The following is a 19,943-nucleotide window of genomic DNA, read 5'->3' as shown; positions in this document are numbered from 1 at the left end:
GCCAAGTTTATTGGAGCATTCTGGTCCAGTCACCATCTTTCAGCCTAACCTACTCATAGGGTTGTTAGGATTAAGTGAGGGGTAAGATCACATGTACTACCCCTAGCTCCTTGAAGGAAGGGTGGGATAAAACTGTAAATTAATTTGCATTTTGAATATCATAGCAAACATCTCTTCCCATAAAAGTCTCACACCTTTTGAGATCAGATGGGTCAGGCTTTGGTCCAAGGTTCGGTTTCTGGAATTAGAAGCAAGACATCCTCCATAATGGCCCTGGCTGCATAGAACTTCCCAACCAGGAAGGCTCAACGTTACTGATATGTTGGAACCAGGCAAAGATCCCTCCTTTTTCAAGACACAGTTCTACTTTATAGTTCTGGTTTCAGTACTGTAGTTTCGGTGTTCAAATTGCTTTCAAATTGGTGGTGGTGTTCTGAAAATCTCAGAGTACCTTCAATATGGTCCACAGGTGGTGTCCACTATAAACAGTTTACAGGACTACACCAACTTAGCTGCAGCAACAGAATTGCTCAGTCCTTGCTTTCAGACAATGTTATATATTATGCAGAGAACCACTTGGGAGAAAAATTGTAAGGAAAAGAAAAAAGACCACAGGGATTTTTTTTAATGTCCCACTTTTTTCCCCATAACAACATTCCAGGCAGCCAATGTGGGGTTCGCAGGCCATTTCCCATCCTGATACTGACCAGACCCACACACCCTGAAATCAGGTTATCAATACATCAATACAGAGTTGCTAGAAATACAAGAAAGCTGCACCTGCCAAAATACCACACCTGCACCACCCTGAAGCAGTGCCTTAACATCATTCTTAAAAAGATTCCCACCTCCCCAGCACAGGACAAAAGCAACCTGTCTTTAACCACTGCATGCCAAGAGGTCAACAGGTACAATTTCTCAAAGCACAGACATGGCGCTCGTGGAAGGCCAAAGGGTGGCACATTTTTCTTGGCCTATCAGAAAAGTGGTCACCTGACACTGGCCTGGTCTACATATGCAGCAGAATGAGGTGGAATAAGGAATTACATGACTTCAGATTGCATCAAGTAGACCATCATTTTCGAAATCTGTCCTATATGAAAAGATATTCAAAAATTATGCAGGGGATGAATAGAGTGACACTCTTTTCCCTCTCACACAACACCAGAACCAGGGAACATCCACTCAAATCGAGTGTGGGGAGAGTTAGGACAGAAAAAAGAAAACATTTCTTTACCTAGCGTGTAATTAGTCTGTGGAACTCCTTGCCACAGGAAGTAGTGATGGCATCTTGCCTAGATGCCTTTAAGAGGGAATTGGACAAATTTCTGGAGGAAAAATTCATCACAGGTTACAAGTCATGGTAGGTATCTGCAAGCTCCTGGTTTTAGAGGTAGGCTACCTCAGATTGCCAGATGAAGGGGAGGGCACAAGGACGCAGGTTGTGTCTTGTTGTCTTGTGTGCTCCCTGGAGCATTTGGTGGGCCACTGTGAGATACAGGAAGCTGGACTAGATGGACCTTTGGCCTGATCCAGCAGGGCTCTTCTTTTGTTCTCATGAGGACAAGAGGAACCATGTACACAACCCTGAGTTCTTTTGGAGGAAGAGTGGCATAAGAATGTGAATATTTGTTTTTATAAATAAATAAAAATGGTTCTCATGATCACTGTGTGCTTAGCAAACTATCATTCAGATCATGCAAAACATGGCGGAGGAGGAAAATACCTGTGACACACTTAAGCAAAATTGCAACAGACATCACATCTCACTCAATACAACCTCCAGGTTTGCAACGCAGGCTTCAGAATTATTTGCATTCCATGCTGAATAATTGCTACATGCTACAGACATGCAAAAAGCCTCACTTTGAAGTGGCTCTGCATTCAGAACCATTCAAAGCGCAGGCTTCTAAGTGTAGTTAATACTATACTTGATTGCAAACTGCTTTTTTGCCTTCTATTTTTTTTAAAGTGCTAATTCCTTGAGGAATTATGAGCTATTCAATTCAGCTGCAAAAGGCAGCCAATCTCTGCCTACTTGCTGCTGGCTTAAATCTTGAGTGAATTAATCTTGGATAGAAGCGTGTCTATAAAAGAAGGCACTCAAAAGCCCCAAAGATGTTATAGCACTGATGGTTTACCATTATGTGGTATAGCAAAATTTTATCCTGCCATTACTAAGAGCATACATATGGAGACCATTAAACCCCTTCCTTTCTTGTGGTGCAACCCTGAATAGCTGCATTATGCCACTATTTTTTTAAAGTGATTTTAACCTTCACCAGCAGTTAAAAAAAGAAAAGAGGAACCGTTTGACACACGTTTAGCATGTCACAGAGAAAAGCACAAGACATTTCATCAGAACCAAAAGGCTATAAAAACCTTGCCTAGAATTTAGTTAAAACAATTCAGTGAAGTTAGTTGATTTTCTTTGATATATCAGTATATATACAGAAATCAGAAATTACAATTGCAAGATATGGGTTAACTCAGAGACCTAGCAATCTTCTTATAGTGTAACACACACACACACACACACACACACACACACACACAGAGAGAGAGAGAGAGAGAGAGAGAGAGAGAGCCAGCATTAGGGGTCGGACGCCTTAGGTCAGTGGTTCCCAAACTGCGACCCACTGCGCTCAAAGGTGCCACAGTACACTCACAAGGACTCTGTGGGATTTCCCTGGTGGCCCTTCTTCCTGGCTCACCTGGTTAAGATTTCATGCCAGATTTTGCACAATGGTGCCACCACAACATGGTGCCATAGAAGAAGGGTGCCATGTTTGCTATAAGTTTAGGAACCACTGCCTTAGGTAGTTGCCCACAGCCACCCTGGAAGAACTCAGCTCCAGGTCCACTTTGATATGGTAGTGGTAACTGAGAAAACTGCTTTCTCCTTATCCATTTCTCTCTTCCCAATCTGCAAATATGTTACCCCCCCCCCTTCCCTGCATCACTGCTGGAGCTTCTGGGGGAAAAACACCCTCTCATTTGCAGACAGAGAAGCACCTAGGGAGAGCAGAATACAACTCTTTTGCTTTCTAGCACCAGGGAGAGAAGATTGGAAAGGGACCATGGTGGAGGAGCTTTACTGATGCCAAAGGAGTTGGGATATCTGAGTAAACCAAAACCCACTCAAGTAGGAGGTGGCCCTTGGCTGGTTTTTTGCCGACCGCTCCTCAAACCTGAAGCTGGTCCTAGTCAGAAGACCGAGATCACATGGAAAGTCAAAGATAAGGATCTTCCCCACACCACCACCACCACTCCACAAACTGGGGCAACACTGGGATGAAAAGGAATGACATTGTGAAATGACATTGTGCATTCTCACACGAGAAAGCACCCCAAGTGCTTGTCTTCTTCTCTATGTTTCTACACAAAACTAAGGGCCCAGTCCTATCTAACTTTCCAGCACTAATGCCGATGGGGTGTGTGCTGCATAGTGTCAATAGGGGGGAGTCATGGAGGCCTCCTCAAGGTAAGTAACTTCCAGGTCACACGCCATAATACAGGCCCAGGACCGAACAATGGAGTGGGTTGCGAAGATAAGAGTTTGAGAATCCCTGCTCTAGTGCACATTCACTTCTTCACTATTGTCTGGCATGTGCAATTCAAGGGACTGAAACTGACCTTAAAACCCCTAAGTGGCCTACATACCTTAGGCTCAGCACGGCAACAGTTAATTGTTTCATCTTGCTCAGGGGTGTCCAAACCCCGGCCCTGGGGCCACTTGCAGCCTTCAGGCACTCCCAATCCGGCCCTCAGGGAGCCTCCAGTCTCCAATGAGCCTCTGGCCCTCCGGAGACTTGCTGGAGCCCGCGCTAGCCCAATGCAACTACTCTCAGGGTGATGGTCAACTTTTCGACCTCTCCAGTGAGCTGTGGGATGAGGACTCCACCCACTGCTTGCTGTTTCACATCTGTGATGCAGTAGTGGCAGCAAAGGAAAGGCTGACCTTGCTTTGTGCAAGGCCTTTTATAGGCCTTGAGCTATTGCAAGACCTTCAGTCATTCACATAAGTTCCATCTCTAATATATTCATTTGTGTAAATTTATTCAAATTTGAAATGTAAACTAATTCTTTTTTCCCCCAGCCCCCGATACAGTGTCAGAGAGAGGTTGTGGCCCTCCTGCCAAAAAGTTTGGACACCCCTGATCTTGCTCATATTGGCTAGGATTACATAGGTCTATAAAGCATTAAGGTATTTGGGGTTGTGGATTTTATATGGTTGGTTCCTTTACACTTGTTGCATTAATTTGCCGTTATCCATCCCAGCCAAGTCCTTGGGATGAGGTGTGTTAAATCAGGACATAGTACAGATTAAATTGCCTAATTTTTTTTTCCCCCAAAGAAAACTTGGCATGAGGTTCCTTCCTGCTCTACTACACTGTCAGGAGCCAGCCAGCCAGCCAGCCAGCAGGTCCCAAACTGGAAAACATCCCAGATTCCATGCTAGCATTTGCCATAGTGAGCCATCCATTTTGTTGACAGTATTGGATGTAGACTGTAGCCTCTCACCCCAGCTTCCCAACATCCTCTGGTGACTAATAAACTATACGAGATTCCAAGTCACATCTTGGCCCCCACAAACACCAAGCATTTGCTGTTTGGCACTCTGTGTTCCTGGCTTCTCGCATCCTGCTCCCTATTTACATATATAAATGAACATGAGTTATGTGAGAATCTTGCTTCAATGGAATCACAGTTGAACCATTCTAAGCTGCTCCACGAACAATTTTTTTTTTTTGAATTACCTTTGACAGTTCTACATTGATTTATAATGCCTTTGCTCATGTATCTTCTCAAAATGCCATTTGGAAACTGTCACATGAAAGAGATAGTACCCCTGCTAATTGGGTAAGAGGCACTTTTTCAAGTGGGTGCTCCTTTTTTTAGCAGGGGGAAAGTAACTGGCCCACCTCACCCCAGCACTGTCTGTTCTAGTGGCTGTCTGCTGGTATTCATTTGCATCTTTTTAGATTGTGAGCCCTTTTAGGACAGGGAGCCATTTAGTTATTTGATTTTTCTCTGTAAACCGCTTTGTGAACTTGAAGTTGAAAAGCGGTATATAAATACTGTTAATAATAATAATAGTAGCATGTAAGTAGGATACCTGGTTGGTAACCTTCAGTCCCAAAAGACTATGGTATAAGCCTACAGCACCTGGTATTCCCAGGCGGTCTCCCATCTAAGTACTAACCAGGCCTGACCTTGCTTAGCTTCCAAGATCAGATGAGATCAGGCATGTGCAGGGCACCCACAGGGGGTGGCATGCTAAGTGCAGGCACCGCAATGCGTGGTGTAAGCTACACTACTGCAGCATGTTGCCCAAGCAACTGCTCAGTGGTCCCAATGCCCTCGATGAGCTATATTGGATAAGAAGCAGTAGCAGGAATGCTGGTGACACCTGCTAATGGTACACATTGTCAACCCCTCCTCTACCCAGCGCCCTTACCAAGTGGATGTGCAGCCTGATTCACATGAGTGATAGCTCAGGTTTCTTGGCAGAAGACAAAACACAAGAGTGAGCAGGAAGGACATGGAAGTGTATTGGCAACTAGGGTGCAAAGGCTGGGCTAAACACTGCAACTATTCAGAAAGCGCAGGACTCTCATGAAGACAAAGGGTTAAAGTAGTCAAAGCTCCGGAGCATAAGTCAACAGCAGACCTTACCAACCATGAATGTTGACCATGCAGATGAGAGGGCAGAACATCCGTTTCAAAAAGGTCTCATTCGCTGCAAAACTGGATAGGATTTCAGGGCAAGAGTACTTAATAAAAAATAGCATTGCAAGCACTAAAAACTTTAGTCAATGATACATGAACTTCATTGACATCACAAAATGGACATATGAACCTGCCTTATACCAAGTCCAACCATTGGCTTATCTAGCCTAGTAGCCTCTGCTCTCACTGGGAGCAGCTTTCCATGATTTCAAGCAGAGATCTTTCATATCCCTGCTACCTCCAAACCTTTTACTAAGGATGAGGATTGAAAGCAGAATTTTGCATGCAAAGCATGAGCTATACCCTTGAGATATAATCCCTTCCTCTTGACCCAGCACTTCCTGACCCAGAACGTTCTCTCTTCCATTGTCCTTATTCTTCTTGTCTTCTTCATAGTTCATGGACAGTCTGCTATACAGTATTCGATACAAGGAGTTGGACAAGATGGGCCTTTGGCCTGATCCAACAGGGGGCTCTTCTTATGTTCTTTTTAGAAACATTTCACTGATACCGAGGATGGATCATCCCCACAACATGACCATTTCTTCCCATTCCAAAATTCCTGCCCTAGATCAGCTTAGGACCTGCAGCATTTCACAATCAGACCATGACAAAATGTCCACTGCTTGCTGACACACATATTGCTTCCAGACCCATTTTGATTCAAACAAGATCAGGACAACACAATGGACCTTAATGGGCTCTTGAACAAAACCAGAGCCTCTCTCTTGGGAAACAATACATGGTACTTAACGTCTCTTTTGCAGCCATAAACCCATAAATACTTCACACAGTAATCACATAATTCATAAGTGTCAACCGCAGATTAACATCCTGCAAATGTTCTCATGAGTCACTATCATTTTTTTGTTCCTCATTTGTGGGATTCTTCAGGAATGTAATCATCATTCTAATTACAAGACTAATTATAGAACACTGAAATGGTTACATCTGCAAGGACATTTAAGAAGGGGGAGAACTTCTCAATGGCACTGAAGTTCTCAGCTTCAAGTTCCAAGGGTGACAAGGGCTTCTTTTTTTTTCTTTTTTTTTTTTACTTAACTCAGACACTATCACCCAAATTCCAGTCTTGCATATTAAGAAAAACAGATTTTATTTCACAACTGCCAGATACATCTGAACTGTATTTCCACTGAACGCTTTCCACATGCGCTGCCTCCGACGCATTCTCGGCATCACCTGGCAGGACAAAGTTCCAAACAACACAGTCCCGGAACAAGCTGGAATCCCTAGCATGTATTCACTGCTGAAACAGAGACGCCTGCGTTGGCTCAGTCATGTCGTGAGAATGGATGATGGCCGGATCCCAAAGGATCTCCTCTATGGAGAACTCATGCAAGGAAAGCGCCCTACAGGTAGACCACAGCTGCGATACAAGGACATCTGCAAGAGGGATCTGAAGGCCTCAGGAGTGGACCTCAACAAGTGGGAAACCCTGGGTTCTGAGCGGCCCGCTTGGAGGCAGGCTGTGCAGCATGGCCTTTCCCAGTTTGAAGAGACACTTGGCCAACAGTCTGAGGCTAAGAGGCAAAGAAGGAAGGCCCACAGCCAGGGAGACACACCAGGGACAGACTGCACTTGCTCCCAATGTGGAAGGGATTGTCACTCCCGAATTGGCCTTTTCAGCCACACTAGACGCTGTTCCAGAACAGAGCACGATACCATAGTCTTTCGAAACTGAAGGTTGCCAACAGATATAGCTACAGTAATCAAGGAAGTTTTTTACAGTTCCTTTCCATCTTTAAAAGGCACAGGTTAATCAAAGTTGTTTTGTTAAGCCATTTCAGTCCAACTTTGCATATATGCAGCAGGGATCAAATGTGTACACTTGTGAACCAGGCAAAAATTTAATTATTTTCTCTGTCCTCCCCATTCACACTTTACAGTTTCTGTGCAATGTTTCTGTTCAGTGTTCTAATACTCTCAATCCACGGAGTATTTGGGCAACCTTAACGTCAAACAGGTTAGAAATTGAAGTGGGGAAGGAAGAAAGTGCTCAGTTCCATTTCAGACAGATTTTATGAAGACTGGGATTTATGCATCTGAAAAATGAGTGAGTTTTCAAATAACTAATTCCAGTTCCAAAACAGCCACTAGGTCTCAATACATGCCAAGTGATCAAGAAAATTTATTCCATCAATATGGAACGTATTTAATAAATAATAAACTACCATTCCACAGCCATTTCCAGGGCAGTTGACATAAAACAAGAAATATGCAAAAACAAGCATCAATTTAAAAACTGTAGCATCAAACTAATGCCATACAATGCATCAGATGGCATTGTGACCCAAGGAACCCCAACAACTGCCAGACCGATGAACTGATTCTAGGATCACTGCCAGGAATTATATTATATAGGAATGTTATATACCATCTAGCCGGAACCCCAAAACCATGGCACAAGTTCAGTCTGGGTCCTATTTTAGTTCATCACCTCCGAAGCTGGACAGTGATGCAATTGCTCTCAGATACATGATTTAGCATAAGAACATAAGAACAACCCCACTAGTCCAGCTTCCTGTATCTCACAGCGGCCCACCAAACGCCCCAGGGAGCACACCTGATCACAAGAGACCTGCATCCTGGTGTCCTCCCTTGCACTGGCATTCTGACATAGCCCACTTCTAAAATCAGGAGGTTGCGCGCACACATCATGGCTTGTACCCCGTAATGGATTTTTCCTCCAGAAACTTGTCCAATTCCCGTTTAAAGGCATCCAGGCCAGATGCCATCACCACATCCTGTGGCAAGGAGTTCCACAGACTGACCACACGCTAAGAAATATTTTCTTTTGTCTGTCCTAACCCGCCCAACACTCAATTTTAGTGGATGTCCCCTGGTTCTGGTGTTATGTGAGAGTGTAAAGAGCATCTCTCTATCCACTTTATCCTTCCCATGCATCATTTTGTATGTCTCAATCATGTTCCCCTTCAGGCGTCTCTTTTCTAAGCTGAAGAGGCCCAAACGCCGTAGCTTTTCTGCACAAAGGTACCAATTCTATAGAGGTTTTTGTTCCTGTGTGTATGCACCAGTTGTGAGTTGAATGATCACAGCAGTCCTTTTCTGACCCATCTGCCAATTTTTTAAATATTTAAAACGAACAGACATTTTGCAGAGCACATCCCTTGGAAGAGAGTTCCTACGAGCAGGGATCACCATGAAATTAGCCTCATTTAGCAAACAGGGGAATATAGAGCAAGGCTGAACTTACTGCCCTCAAGGCTGCACCCTCAGTTCTCACCAGCTACAGTGGGCACAGAATATATGCTATGAAACCAAAATCTGAATCCAGCAATCCCTGGTTTAAATCTGATGTCTGCCATGAATTCACAAGGTAGCTTTAAGCAAGCCACTCCCACTCAGCAATGTGGAGGTAACAATACTCATGCTACAAAGTTCTTGGAATTGTTACAGCAAGATAATATATGAACTGCTTGAACATTCAGAATGGCTATGATGATGGCAAGAAAAATATGGGACAAAGTATAGTACAGCTGGATAGTAAAGAATTAACCAGGCAGATGGAAAACAGGAAAGTAGTGCATTGTTACACACACTTAAATTCCATTCATATCAATGAAACTCAAGCGCATTCAACTGTTATTGCAGTCATTCACTCATCATTCTTGCCCCGAACTTGTTGGTAGCATTTTACAAATCGCTTTTCACAGATTTACACGCATACGGAGAGTTGATCTTTCAAGCTACCTGAACTGAGCTGCACATGGCCCCATTGATTTCAATGGCTCTACTCAGAGCAGGAGGCCTTGTCCTTTCTGCAGCAGCTTATTGGCCACATCTGCGATCGCAAGCTACCTGCTAAACTCATCATTGCCTCCAAGCGCAATCCTTAAGCCACATTGCTACGAAAACAACAGTCAGCAAGGTAGCCTGCCAGAAGGAGACTGGCTTTCATTCAAGGAAAACAATGCAAACTGCCCCCACTTTAAAAAAAAAAAAAAATTAGGACTTGAAACAGCCAAAGCATAAACAAAAGCTCTTAACAGTAGCAAGAAGATGAATTTGGATTTCTTCTCAAGCAGCCCATTTTGATTTAGAGTCTCTCATTAAAGAAGCACAACAGCTGCAGCTTGATTTCCAGTTAGTGCAAGCTGAACGGCTATTAAGACCTGGCAGACATTAGTGGCTTCATTTCCAATTTTATTTTATCCCCCCCCCCCTACAAAACACAGCTGAAATCTATTAAGAGAATTTACATGGGACTTCTAGAAGTGCAGGCTGAACAGTCTGTGGGCCAGTGGCTTCCACAGCCTAAATGCCATTCTTGACATAATGGACAAATGAATTTTGCTAAACCACTTCAAACGCAAGAATGTCTTGCACAGGCCGCTTCTGAGTTTATAGGAATATTAGTAAGACTAGTTAAAAAGAAGAAGCCTTTACATACTTACAGGTTAGAATTCAGTCTAACTTACAATGCTACCTAACTCCCTGCATGGTGATGGGGTGGCAACAGCCTCCACTGTACCCTGTAGGAAAATTTTGGCTGCTGGAGGTCTCATCACGGTAAGCCCCAGAAGCCGCTATGGATCAACTTGGATCTGCACCAGCAACATCACTGGCACACGTCCACATTGATCTGTGAAGGCAGATCAAGCTGGGAAGGTGGTTTGGATTTGGCAGGTACAGCTGCTACCGAACCTGCCCACCTCCTGACCTTAATCTCCTCCCTGTTCTGCCCACCCCACCCAGGGCAATGTACCTTCCGGCCCTTCCACCAACCCTACACCACTAAGCAGCACATGTAGGAAGAGTGGTTTAGATCAGGGGTGCCCAAACCCCGGCCCTGGGGCCATTTGCGGCCCTCAAGGCGGCCCTCATGGAGTCCCCAGTCTCCAATGAGTCTCTGGCTCTCTGGAGATTTGTTGGAGCCCGCACTGGCCCAATGCAACTGCTCTCAGCATGAGGGCGACTGATTGACCTCTCGTGTGAGCTGTGGGATGAGGGCTCCCTCCACTGCTTGTGGTTTCACGTCTGTGATGCAGTAGCAGCAGCAAAGGAAAGGCCAGCCTTGCTTTGTGCAAGGCCTTTTATAGGCCTTGAGCTATTGCAAGACCGTAATTCATTCATATAAGTTCATCTTTAATATATTCATTTATGTAAATGTATGTAAATATATTCAAATTTAAAATGTAAATTAATTTCCCCCCCCCCCGGGCCCCCGACACAGTGTCAGAGAGATGATGTGGCCCTCCTGCTAAAAACTTTGGACTCCCCTGGTTTAGATGAACTCAACTCTACCCTCCCCTGACAATCAAGCTAACATGTTTCAGCACTGCAAAAGCAAAAGTCCATTTGCTCATGGAAAGTAGACAAAGCACACATGCGGGGGGAGGGGGGAGGGAGTTGGTATGGTACGCATCATCCATACTGGTTCCACTGATGTTCATTCCAAGATTCTGAACAATCAAAAGGGAAGTAACTTACATTTCAATCCAGAAATGTAAATTACCAGTTGAGTTACCAATAACCAGAGCCCTAACTTTCTATTTCCTGGGCTGACCTTCCTGACCTTCCTTCCTGGTGCTGAACTCAAAATGAACCTTTGGGGCTGAAATTAACCAGCTCCAACGTTTTGGGAAAGGCAAACCATCTTATACCATTTTTACACAACTAAATACAAAATGGCAGAAACTGCTTATCCCTTCATACTGCTCAGCTGGAACGAGTTTGCGAGCATCCATGCACTCAAGACTGCAACTCATCACCCTCTCCCCCAAATGCGTGTGTGCAAACATGCACACAGATGGAGCCAAAGGTGCCTTGCAGCAGGCAGATGTCCTCTAGAGCTGAAAAAGAGTTGATTTTAGCAGTGGCATAAGATGCTTGTGTGAGTGGATCAACACTTGTAACATCAGTGTCTACTGTGGAGAAGTATCACTCGTTATTAGCTAAACTCAATTTCTTTTTGGACTTTAACACATCAAGCAAGAGTGAAGCGATTTAGTTAAAAAAATGGTTCCTCAACATTAGACAAGACTTATATTAAAGATTAAAATCAGCCAATCAGGAAACTGTTAGGATTACAAACTGTTGCAACCTATAGCCTCTAACTAACCTTTGGCATTGCTTCAAGACATTGTATCTCTAGTAGGGACAGCTACTAGCTTGAATGACTAAAAGCAGGTTAAATAACCTCATTGAGACACATTATTAGCTATTATGAATAGCAATTGCATTATGCAAGTCAACAAAATTCAACTGCAATGCTGAGAAGTTATGTTCAAGCATCAGAAGCTGGGGAGAAATAATGGGAGACCATGATCACCAATATGCTTGTGAACTTCCCAAGAGCATCTGGTCAGCACTGCTGAACAATAAATAAATTTATTGCTTGTTGTTTATATTTTATATATTGTGAATTTTATATAATGATGCTGCATTTTGCCATACGATTAGATAAAGCACTGCTGCAGACAGAACACAAGACTAAAATGTACAGCGGTCTGGACCAGCAAGGTAATCCTTATCACTTCCAGCACTACTTGGCAGTAAGGGTTACCAGATCAAACCTGGATATTGATGCTGTATCTTTCCATGACCCAGCAGTGCAGGAGGCAAGGCAGCCCCAACATTTCCCAATCAGTTTCCCCATTGCTTTCTTGTCACCCACTGCATGCTTAGCAGAGCCTCAAGTGTGCTTGACAGCAGGTGTGTGAGATGGGAAGAAACCGGTGCCCAATCGCAGCTCTTTTGTCTCATGCTTCAAGCATAGAAGTATATTGCATAGAAGTATATTGTCAATATCTACATTGCAATCTAGCAGTCCAATATCCTAAAGCTGATCAATGTAAATCAGAAGTTTGGGGGCCAATAGTTTCTACACAAGGTTTTTTTTTTTTTGGAGGGGAAAATCAGGCAATACAAAAAAGCCTGAAGCACTACACATTGAAACCAATTTCTCTTTGTTACAGTACATGTTTCCCTTTGTTATAGTTTATTATAGTGCAATAAATATTGTCACCTTCTGAAATCTTTGAAGGTATTAGCTCAACTGAGACCTCAACTAACCTCTAAACTAACATAAAAGCTTTTGTAACCCTCCACCCTCCACCTTTGCGTTCAGGACAAATTCAAGTCCAAATGTAACTTTTCACCATTTACTCATATGCAAATGTATATATACGCACACAATAGTTTCGTGAGATCCTTGGCTACCTCCTTCCCATATTCAGAAGGGGGGATACAGTACCCAACTACGCTTGCAAGATTAAAACCTCAATTTTTGGAGTATCGAGGTTTTCAGTTTTCAAAATTAAAATTGGATCTTACATGAGGGTTAAGTTCTGAGGTCAGAGCGTAAGGCAAAAATCACATATAGTCAAAATTGCTCTTAAATCCGAAAAATACATCTGTCTCTTTAAAAAACAAAAGCTTTGCTCTTTCCAGAATTATGCTCTGACCATCACAATCTTGTCAGACCAGACAAGGCACAAAATGTGTCATTTGTGCTTGCTTGCTTGCTTCTAAAATTAAATAGCAGCTGCAAGCAGGGCATTCAGGATCAGGACCATGGCTCATATGGAAGAGGCATTTAAGAGTCATGCTGTAATCCTGACAAAAACGTCCCTGGAAACGGCTCTAAGGACTGGAAAGAAGCTTCACTTTGGGTCAACAGGACTTCCCATCTAGGGCTTACAGTAGCTTTAGGAGGACACATTTTGAGACTGCAGCATCAGTTGGGGAGGGATAAATGTCCCGTCCCGTCCGTCGTGTCCCCCCCATGCACTGTGATTCCAATTACCTTCCTGCAGCTGTTTTATTCAGAAAACATGCAACATATCTGGCCTGACAACCCCAAGAATCAATCAGCATTCCTCTGTTCCACTAATTCAAACAGTACTTTTTTCTACTCTCCAGTTAGAAAGGGTATCTCAAGACTTAAATTTCCCTTTAGACAAGGGTGCATCCATTTGGTTCGCCACTGCAATACACTGCCAAGGGCAGAAGAATGTCCTATGGAAAGGAAGTTAGCTGAGCTTCTCACTCCACACTGGTATGCCCCAAAACATTTGCATAGGAAGGCAGTTATGTGGTCTTGCCAGGGAAGGTAGCTGGAAAAGACAGACTGGCTGAGGGGAGTAGTGGTTAGCACAACTCTTCCTACTCCCTACTTTCCCTTGTTACCGAGTCAGCAGTGGAATGGAGGTAGTTTCTATCTGCTGCCACCATCCCAGGCTATAGAGAACAGGAAGAGGATTGCCATTGAGGGTGATGGGAGAACCCTCCCAGGAGAACACAGAGCCCTGGGGTTATTTATTCAAAATCAAAACCTTAGTAGCATCCAAGAACAATCAGATGTGACAATCTTGCTGCATGAACATGGACTACTAGGTAGGTGAAAGTCAAAAGGTAACTCATTTATTAAAAATCCAAAGAAAGGCAATTAAACCAAAGGAGAAAAAGGAAAAAGGAGACACCAGAAAAGCAAAAGCTGGCTAATGGAAACTGCCTGAACTCAGCTGGATGGACACAGAGAAAAGCTTGACCAAAGGAAACAATGACCAGTAACACTCCACTGACAGAGACAAGCAGGCATAATATCTCCCCACACATTCACAGTTATTGATCTCAATAAACAGTGTCAAAATATTGCACATCAATTGAGTGATCTAAAGAAAAAACTAAACCATGTGATCCAAGAAATGCATCCCAGAATACTCCAGGACTGCTGGGCAGAAATGAGAGCTTTTCAGGTCACTGGCTACTTCACCATTCACCCCCAAGAATATATTGCCACCGCCATTAAACTGCTGGAGTTGCTTATGTTGTTGGGTTGGCATTGCACAGGTCTGCTTCATGTAAAATGACCATTTCCTTTCAGCAATGATCTACAGGGCAAGCTCAGGACCTCTCAGTGCCTAAGGAGGTGTACTAGATACTGCCTTCTTTCCTGATGATGCATCAGCCTTTGTGCCTCTCTTTCCCTGGAATGGAAGAGGGGGGAAAAACAGAACAGGTAGTGATGAGGAGGGTTCTTGCCCATCTCTCTCTCTCTCCTGAATATGTCCTGCTCCATCCCCTCTTCCTTTTACAATCCAAGGAAGGGCAGGAATAACAGTAATGGAGGCCAATGGACAGACAAAAGTGGGCATCCTCTGCCAATCTACTGTCCCAAGACTATCACCTCAATTGGATTCATGGGTGGTCTGACCCTGAATAGCAATTTGTAGAGCAGCGGCATAGTTAGGGGGCAAGGAGATACATTGCCCTGGGTACCACAGCTTCCCCATGCCTCGGACAACCTCCCAGACATGACCGGAGGCAACAGGGGGGTGCCTGATTTGCCATATGGGAGGGGTGTTAAAAATGTTTGTGCCCTGGGTACCAGATGTCTTAGCTGTGCCACTGTTGTAGGGCAACCTCTTCTCCATCCGTACCCATTTAATATTGCTTCATCTAGCAGCGATAAGCATCAGTAAGCAGTCAAACTTTGAAAAGTTTTGCTCAAGACTCCAGAACAAAATGAACAACAGATGAGTCTTGTCAACAATTTGCTAGTTGCCTACTACATTCTGACTACCATATTACAGAAATGCGCACACCATATCTGGTTGGTATTAAAGTGCATAATAAAGAACATATTTACATCCTGTATTTTTCCCCAACTCTATCCACTACATTATAGGATTAATGAGTCCTGAGTTCACGTCAGGAGCCAAACTGTTCTAATAAAACACGAAGCTGTGCTTATCTGTTAAGAGGCAAAGGGGCACAGTTCACATGGGCAGTGTACTTTATGGTACACTTTCAAATCAAAGGAAAATTCAAACCTGCTCTGGTCACTTAACTACTGAGGTCAAATAGGATATGAATTCCAGGCACCATCAGCTTAACAGCAGAATAAATATTTTAATAATAAAAGGAACACACATCTTTTTTTAGTGTCTAGAATTCACACCCACCGAGGCTCAATGGTTATCAAACTTACAGTCGGACCCCAGTAACCGCGGATCTTGCATCCACGGATTTGACTCACCGCAGAGGCCAGTGAATACCAGGGTTCAAATTTAAATGGTTTTAAAAACAAAAAAGGGTGAAAATCATGATGCATTCTGGGGAAAGCCTAAGAAAAGGGAGGAACCTACGCTCCTCAGGTTTGGAAATGGCGTGGTTTGGTCACAAACTGGTAGGAACCCCGATTTGCACACTTTTCTTTTAAAGCCATTGAAACTTATCTGCAGCTTCTGGTATCCATCGGTAGGGGGGGTTCCAGATTGGAACAATCATGAATACCGGAGTCCGATCTGTACATTGCTCTAGACCAGGGGTGCCCAAACCCTGGCCCTGGGGCCACTTGCGGCCCTCGAAGCCTCTCAATGCGGCCCTCAGAGAGCGCCCAGTCTCCAATGAGCCTCTGGCCCTCCGGAGATTTGTTGAAGCCCGCACTGGCCCGACACATCTGCTCTCAAAGGAAAGGCCAGCCTTGCTTTGTGCAAGACCTTTTAGAGGTGTTGAGATATTGCAAGACCTTCATTCATTCATAGAAGTTCAATATAATCATTTATATAAACTTATGTAAATTTATTCAAATTTTAAATGTAAATTAATTTTTTTCCCCCAGCCCCCAACACAGTGTCAGAGAGATGATGTGGCCCGCCTGCCAAAAACCTTGGACACCCCTACTCTAGACCAGTGATTTTTAATTTTTTTTTTTACTCATGGCACACTGACAATGTACTAAAATTGTCAAGGCACACCATCAGCTTTTTGACAATTGACAAGACATATCATGCTACCAGTGGGGGGCTCATACCCCCCAAAGGCCTACTAATAAATGACCCTCCCCAAAAATCCCAAGGCACACCTACAGACCATTCGCGGCACACCAGTGTGCCACAGCACAGTGGTTGAAAATGGCTGCTGTAGACATTTTCAGGGAATTAAAATGGCACTCCACTGCAAGAATGGAAAGGACAATCCCAGTAATCGCGCAAGCATCGCAGTTGTGGGACCTCTCAGGAGACTGGGCCTCCAGCATTTGTCCAAGTGTGTGCTATGCAGCAGTGTTAGCACTCATTCCTGGGATCCTGGGGATTATTTTTGCATTGATACACTGACAACACACATAAACCTACTCACACTGCAGTTGAAGATGTATTGTTGGACTAAGCATAAAAGAGGTGAGATCTCAGTATCCACTGATTTGGTATCCATTGATTTGATTCACCACTGATACCAAGGTCCACTTTTAAATGCCTTGTAACAAGGTAAAAAGCACCAAAATCCAATTTCCTACCTTCACACTGTTAAATAATTATAATTTCATTCCATTAGATTCCATTTTTTAGCCCATCTAGTGGCTGAATGTGATATAGCATCTATACCAATGCATTCTATGGCAACAATGGAAGAGCAAGAAACCTGGAAATGGGTCTTTAAAGCTATTTTTCCATGGATTTGGTATCCACTGATTTTTTTAAACCTTCAGGGTTTCTGGAAAGGAACCCCCAGGGGATAACAAGGCACAACCTGTAGTGTCCCTTAAGCACCATCATCTTCACATCTCAGGTAGAGAAAAGGGTATTGTATAATTAAACTGCTTCAGATGCTAGCTGGGGATTCATTTACTTCTTCTGAAGTGGTCTGACACAGGCTTAAATTACAGGATAGCAACTACAAAAATTGCCTTTCTGAAGGCTTCCAATGATAGTTTTAACTGTGTTCTAACCATCCAATGAACCATTTCCACAACTGCAATACATGTAGATACTTGTCAAGAGATTAATCACAGGAAATGCGGGGCCTTGTATGTTAAATTCCTTTCTTGCACTTCCTGACATAATCTCTTATTTGCAGATGCTCAATTATATTTGAGCTTTTATTTAGAAAAATTACAACTTTGCCCCTCTTCTATGTCCAGTTCAGTTCACCCCTTCCATCTTACAGGTAACCTTGTCCCCAGCACACTGATTTATTGCAACTGATTTACTGTAAAAATAAACAATATTAGTCAAAGTTCTGCTTCATGGAGAGAGAAGGTTGCCTGTACAGTAATTGTTTTTTTTTAGCCAAATTTGAGTAAGTCCTTTGCAACATTATCAGATTTCCAGTCTTGATCTCCAAGCCCTTCTGAAGGACACGGGAGGGGGGAGGGGGGAGGAGAAGACTTCATTTGCTGATCACCCCTTTCCAACCATTCTCCACCAAATGGAGGTCTTGAGCAGAAGCAATACCTCAGCGGTCAGACACATGCTTGGCATGCAAAAGGTTCCTGGGATGCAAAAGGTCAGTCATTGCAGACAATATTGAGCTAGATGGGCCAATGTTCGGCCCCAATATAAGGCACTTCCATATGTTCAATACAGAAAAATTAACAGTCTCCATCATTTAAGTCATTGATAGGAACTTCCAGACTCAAAAAGGGAAGAAGCATTCTGCAAAGCTTTAGCTGCAGAAGACTAGCTACACCAGACAATAAAAGTTAAAGCACAGTTTTGATAGAATCATAGAACAGGATCATAGACTTGCAAGGTACCCACAAGGTCATCTAATCCAACCCACAGCCTGTAGCAAGAAATCCTCCCAGAGTATCTCTAGCAAGTGCCTGTTGAGCATCTAATAATCAGTGAGGAAGTATCTTAAGTCTACAGTGATCTTGTTAGTTGTCATACTTGCAGGCATATCTACATATGCTCCAGATACGTCTACAACAAATGGCAGGTTAAAACAGTCATTCCTTTTTCCATGGGATCCGGGGAACTGCAGTTCTGTAAAGAGACAGATGAATGTTTAACAGACAATCCTTGGCATCCTCTCACTAAACTACAATCCCTAGGATTTAGCCAGGGACAGGTGGTAGAACAAGAGTGAAACTGATAGAAAACCAATATGAGAGGTAGTGTAGATGTGCAGCAAGTCTTTGGTTGTCTTCTAAAGTATCATGGATGTAACTATTTTCGAAGGCAACTCAAATCACACAAGTTGTTCATATGCTGCAATGCATTAGGGGGAAGGGAACACAAGTAGCCCTAACACAGCATAAAAGTCACAGAGTATAAATGAAAAAAAGAAGTTAAGACTTCCGTAATTAGAAAGAGGCTGCTTCAGCTAATAAGGAGAAGGAATGTTAAACTGGGGATTTCTTATAGAACACTGCATCAGCGGAGACACTGAACCCTAGTAAATTACTGGACTCTTCCCTTGTATGAACTCTGATAGAAAAACAACACATGCAAAGACTACCAGAAGCTGATCTGGTAAGAACACAGATTCTAAATGGAGGTCTCCCATTCAGGTCAAGCTTTGGCAAAATGCTAATCCATCTCAGGTGACGTCTCTTGTATTCGACCATATCCAGTTGATCTCCTCAAATATTTTCCTTCCTCTCCTCCTTAATCTTTCCAGAGTGTGTTTAAGTAGCACAGACTAATGTTATTTTACCCAAAGAGCCTCAGATTACACCCGGCTGAACATGCCGTAAGTTTCACTTACTGGCTGCTTGTAAAAGCTATTAAGAGAAAACATCACGAGATCAGGCCCCGTCTTCGGATTCAGGTTGAAAAAAGGCTGCATTTCAGTTCCTTTCCAAAAGCTGAGAACTTTGTGTACGTTCCACTGCTAATGTTTCAAGAAGTCAAATAAAGGTTGGGAACTGCTCCTTTCTCCCTCCAAGATGTTTGATGGAAAGAAACTTGGAAGAGAGTGAAAATGAGAACTTGAGTTCCAACTCCAAGTGCCTGGAGACAGACAGTAGTTTTGAGCGACCTGAGACAAATAGCTTCCCACTGTGCGTATATATTTGTTTTGCTCTCCTGCTGCCTTTGGCTAAACTGGTTTTGCAGGTTTTTGAAAAAATCCCTAAACCTGCAAAACCTGTTTAGGAAAGGTAAAAGTATACTATATGCCAATAAGCAGTGGTGCCCCTTCAGACATTCTGCTATCTGAAAATAATTATTCTCTCTCTGTCTCTACCCCTAAATCCAGTGAGCAGTAACCAAAAGGGACAAGACTGTCTTCAACTTGGAAAAAAAACAGAGATGGCCAAAAGTGAATCCAACCTGTAAAATTATGCAAAGACCAGAATAGCGAAGGAAATAATAGTACCGGTTGTCCCTAGTTACTGTGGTTCTGTTCCAGAACCTCTAGTGGATTTAAAAAAAAAAAAATCTGTGGATTAAAAAAAACTGTGGAAAAATAGATTCCAGGTTTCTTTCTCCTCCATT

At 43.3% G+C, this 19,943-nt stretch overlaps 1 protein-coding gene across 3 annotated transcripts in view; it reads right to left on the bottom strand.

The window, feature by feature from the left end:
• RSPO2 (R-spondin 2) overlaps window positions 1–19,943 on the bottom strand; it is a 133,894-nt gene that overhangs the window by 96,581 nt on the left and 17,370 nt on the right. Inside the window, exon 3 of one of the 3 annotated variants that reach the window (XM_066625786.1) lies at window positions 3,802–3,811. The exons of the other annotated variants lie outside the window; for them this stretch is intronic. Within the exon in view, the coding sequence (XP_066481883.1) occupies window positions 3,802–3,811 (10 nt within the window). The remainder of the gene's footprint in view (window positions 1–3,801; window positions 3,812–19,943) is intronic. 3 annotated transcript variants of the gene reach the window in all.

This window comes from Tiliqua scincoides, chromosome 4, assembly GCF_035046505.1.
Source record: "Tiliqua scincoides isolate rTilSci1 chromosome 4, rTilSci1.hap2, whole genome shotgun sequence".
Lineage (NCBI taxonomy): Eukaryota > Metazoa > Chordata > Lepidosauria > Squamata > Scincidae > Tiliqua > Tiliqua scincoides.
Note: the sequence above shows the minus strand (reverse complement) of the source record. Positions and strands in the feature narration are given on the sequence as shown.